The sequence below is a fragment of the Monoraphidium neglectum genome, assembly GCF_000611645.1.
Source record: "Monoraphidium neglectum strain SAG 48.87 unplaced genomic scaffold scaffold03940, whole genome shotgun sequence".
NCBI lineage: Eukaryota > Viridiplantae > Chlorophyta > Chlorophyceae > Sphaeropleales > Selenastraceae > Monoraphidium > Monoraphidium neglectum.
The window spans coordinates 3,095-5,344 of NW_014009689.1; the positions used below are offsets into that span (position 1 = coordinate 3,095).

Below are 2,250 nucleotides of genomic sequence, written 5' to 3' on the forward strand. Positions count from 1 at the left end.
GCGGGACAGCAGCCACCGCTCCGGGACAAGTGTATGAGAGGGACCATGACAGGCAATCTTGGTGGCGTGATTTTCAAATGGCGCGTATGTCGACCCGCTGGAGCAGCCCCTACATAAGCAGCCAATAACAATCATGGGTGAAGAAACCGAGCAAATGCAGAATTCTGCCAAGCTGGGTTTAAGACGCGACTGTCTTGACAAGCTCTGCAGCTGGTAGTTTGCAGACAGGTTCTCCCACACGCTACGTGATTGATCATGCCAGGCACCGCATGTGTGGCTATGGCTGACATGTGGTGTACTTGGACCAGCACGGTCAGATCATGTTGCAAATGTATGTGCACACACTGCATTATCATCAAAGCTGGACATGACCACCAAGCAAGAGGGTCGCGATAAGCAAGCTGAGGGCATTCTGCGCATGTTCCTCACTGAGGTTTTAATACGCAATGCACAGGACGGCATTTGGGGAACCGCATGAGGTGCTCTGGAATGCTATCCAAGCCGAATCAATGCTGTCTGATGACCCAACATTAGTTGAACCTGAAAAGTCCCGGAATCCCTGGCATGTGTCTGCGACAGCTTTGCCGTTTGCGTCGCTGCCAGACCACCACGTACGTGATGCTGACATCACTTGTGCGTCGGCCAAGGACATGGAAATGCTGCCCCCCATCAGGCTTGTAAAGTTGCGAGCCAGGACGGCGCCGCTCAACGACTCGATTGGCAGGCCGCTGGGGACGCCATACTTTGTGGGAAAATCGGCGATCTGGTCAGATGCAGACGTCGATAGGAATGCGCGCACCTGGACAAGCCCGGCCGGCCGGGCAGTGGAGGTGCTGCACAGCAAGTCGGCACCAAAACGGCCACTCAGGTCCCCGACCCCATTCGTCGAAACTGCTTGGTAGATGACTACCCGCGACCGCAGGTACTGCGCCGCAGGCACACCTCCCAGGCTGGCTGCGTTGATGTTGGCCAGGTCTGTGGTTTTCGCGTAGACGCTCAGGTCGATGGCTGACACGTTGGCCACGGTGGCTGCCAGGGCGGCAAGGCTGGTGTTGACCGATGCGATCGCGGCCGCGCCGGTGGTGACGCTGGACTTCAGGGACTCCACGGTGGCGTTGGCCAGGGAGACTGCCGCCGCATCTGCCGCCTGGGCCGCCTTTATGGTGGCCAGGGTCGTGTTGACGGCCAAGAGCTCCGTGCCGCAGAAGCACTGCTGCGGCGCAGACTTGAGCGCCGCGATGTCCTGAGCCACGGTCTGGTTCGCCGCCTCCAGCTGGGCCAGCTGCTGGGCGGTGCGCGTGTCGGCCGCTGCGAGGGCGGCGAGCTTCTGAGTGACAGCACTGAGGTCGGTGGTGTTGGCCGGGCTTGCTTGCAGCTTTTGCACGTTGGCAGTGAGCGTCGCGATCGTCGCCCTGAGAGCATCCATCTCGGTGCGCAGCGCCGCTGTCTGGTTGCTTCCTTGGCCGAGGGTGGCCTGCAGGGAGCTGGCCTGGGCGGCAGCGGCGGCGACCTTGGGCTCGAGGGCTGCCAGGTCACTCGACACTCTGTTGACCTGTGCAGCGGTAGCCACGCCGCAGCCATAGCGCAGCTTGGTGGGGTCCTGGGGGAGTGGACGCGTGCAGGTTGATCAGGATGGCAAGCAACCAGCTAGCAGTTGATTGCCAAACTGTTGAGTGGTAGGTGAACGTGCTGCTGATCGACCCCGAGCTGCCTGCACTTGTACACGTGCCGTCGCCCACAGACAAGCAAGTCACCACCGTGCAGTCGCACAAGTTTGCTGACACATCAGCGCTCGCCACTGGGTGTCTGGCAAAAACTCCACCCGTGCACGAAAAATCGTACCCACACGCATGCACGGGGCAGTACGTGCGCGTGAGTTTGTGCAGGCACGCACCTTGCTGTCAATCGTTGCGTTGGCGGGTGCCAGCAGCTCGCTGCACAGCTGGTCCATGAGGGCGGTCGGGCCGGCCTTGGAGGTGCATGACTTGGTCAGAGCCTTGACGGGCGCGCACTGCAGGGGTGGTGTGCAGTGAAAGCAGGGTTGGTTCGCGCCTGTGCCACAGATGCCGACACACTACGAGGCTGTAAGCCAGACACAGCTCGGGGCATGCAGGCAACTGTACACGTTTGCAAAGCACGGCCTCCACGACCATGCTGGGGCGTTGCAAGTGAAACTGGGTGCGCACAAGTGAAAGGTCCTGCATGGCACGCAGGCAGCACTCACCAGCGCCAGCTTTTGCTTCTTACGGG

At 60.6% G+C, this 2,250-nt stretch overlaps 1 protein-coding gene across 1 annotated transcript; it reads right to left on the reverse strand.

Annotated features, from left to right (window-relative positions):
* Positions 1-767: 767 nt before the first annotated feature.
* MNEG_13618 (hypothetical protein) lies at positions 768-2,153 on the reverse strand (the record flags this gene model as incomplete). The annotated part of the gene is made up of 4 exons (XM_014037911.1): positions 768-799; positions 943-1,600; positions 1,895-2,011; positions 2,139-2,153. 4 exons carry the CDS (start codon positions 2,151-2,153, stop codon positions 768-770), a joined length of 822 nt encoding a protein of 273 aa, XP_013893365.1.
* Positions 2,154-2,250: the final 97 nt, after the last annotated feature.